Here is a 1568-nt window from a genome sequence, read left to right on the forward strand (position 1 = left end):
TCATGAAGGCACCCAAGCGGTAGCAAAGACCACATTGTGCCCCTTCCACGTGAGCACCAAATTCTCCTCCTCCCTCTTCATCCCCCACCCCGCCGCATGCTCATCGAGCATCCCCTTCACCTCCCCGATGGCGTCCTCCCCAAATCCGACACCTCGAAAGCCCGCCCCTCTCATCCTCTGAAGCCACCTCTCCTTGCTCTCCAGCCTCTCCACTCTCTGCAACCCTTCGTAAGCAATCACGTTCTCAATCTTCCAACAAATCCCGGCCTCGTACCATCTCCTCTGCTCGCTCCCCTTCGCCAGGAACGTGTCCACCGCGTCGAACGGAATCCACAGGTAGTTGAACGCCGACCGCAGCCTTTCGACCACGTCGTACGCGGTGAAGTCAGCGTCCTCGTCCACGACGGTCACCAAAGTCGGCTCGAGGCTTCGCAGTGCTTTGATGAACAAGGAGCGTAGAGATAGCACTTCTTGCGAAATGCCGATGTTCGACGCGGAGGCGGCGGTCTCGTCCGGGATGTAATGCAGCATCATGTGGCAGTTCACCACTAGGGCTTCGCCTTCGCTGATTAGTCGCTGGATTCGTAGCTGCTCGATTAGAGAATCGAATGCGTCGGAGGGATTGGAAGGGATTGGTCTAAACTCCATCGCTACGTTTCTTGAACGTGCGAAGTTGACCAGCCTCGAGCCCAGTTCCTCGTATGACATATCGAGTATAGGCGGCGGTGCGCTCGTGGTGTTAAGATGTGGGATGGTGAGTCTTACGATCGGTGGGCCTTCGGGGCGATTGGCTAGTGCGTCGATAAGTGTAGGGATTTGCATGCAGTGAGTAGTGCTAATGTCGACGATGTGGACGATCGGGTATCCTTCCACGGCTTCCAAGATGGCGGCGTTGGCCGCCGAGTACCCGAACCGATGCCACGGTGTGAGGTCAATGAAGCCGGCTAATTCGACGGCGGAGAAGGCGTGGAGGGAGGTTGTTGAAGCCTCGGCGTGGGCGATGTTTATGGCGGCGGCGAGGATCGTGCAAGAGCCGGTCTTCGAGGCGCGGGCGACGAGGGCACGGAGGAAGGCGGAGGCGAGGCGTTGGTTGGAGTCCCCGTCCGGCGGCGCGATGTTGTTGAGGACCCACAGGATCTGCTGCGCCAGCGTGGCGTCGTTGGCCTCGACGGCGTTGGCGCAGTGCACGAGGAGCTGCTCCATGCAGCCGGCAGTGGTGAAGCTGCCGAGGGATTTGGCGGAGAGCGAGAACCCGCCGCCCGGCCACGGCCTCGGTACGCCGAGGTGGTCTAGTGCGAGGTTGTTGGAAAGGAGAGGAGGCGGGGGTGGATTTGGTGCAAGACTGTGGGTGTTGTATTGCATCATGTGGGAGAAGAGAGAGAGAGAGAGATGTAGAGAGAGAGAGAGAACGGTGAGACTAGTACAAGGTTAACTGTTGAGATGTGGATTTGGTGCTTGTATAAAGCATATATAGAGGGACGTGCATTTCAGAACACTTGTTCTTGCTTCCAACTGCGTACAAGAACGTTTCAGTAGAATTAACTAAATAACAATAGGGCTATCGATAC

At 57.3% G+C, this 1568-nt stretch overlaps 1 protein-coding gene across 1 annotated transcript; it reads right to left on the bottom strand.

Annotated features, from left to right (window-relative positions):
• LOC140787324 (scarecrow-like protein 32) lies at positions 1-1365 on the bottom strand. Its single transcript, XM_073136191.1, has one exon. It carries the CDS (start codon positions 1363-1365, stop codon positions 1-3), a length of 1365 nt encoding a protein of 454 aa, XP_072992292.1.
• Between the last annotated feature and the right edge of the window lie 203 nt (positions 1366-1568).

The sequence above is a fragment of the Typha latifolia genome, chromosome 4 (genome assembly GCF_019914945.1).
Source record: "Typha latifolia isolate L0001 chromosome 4, TyphaL0001v2, whole genome shotgun sequence".
NCBI lineage: Eukaryota > Viridiplantae > Streptophyta > Magnoliopsida > Poales > Typhaceae > Typha > Typha latifolia.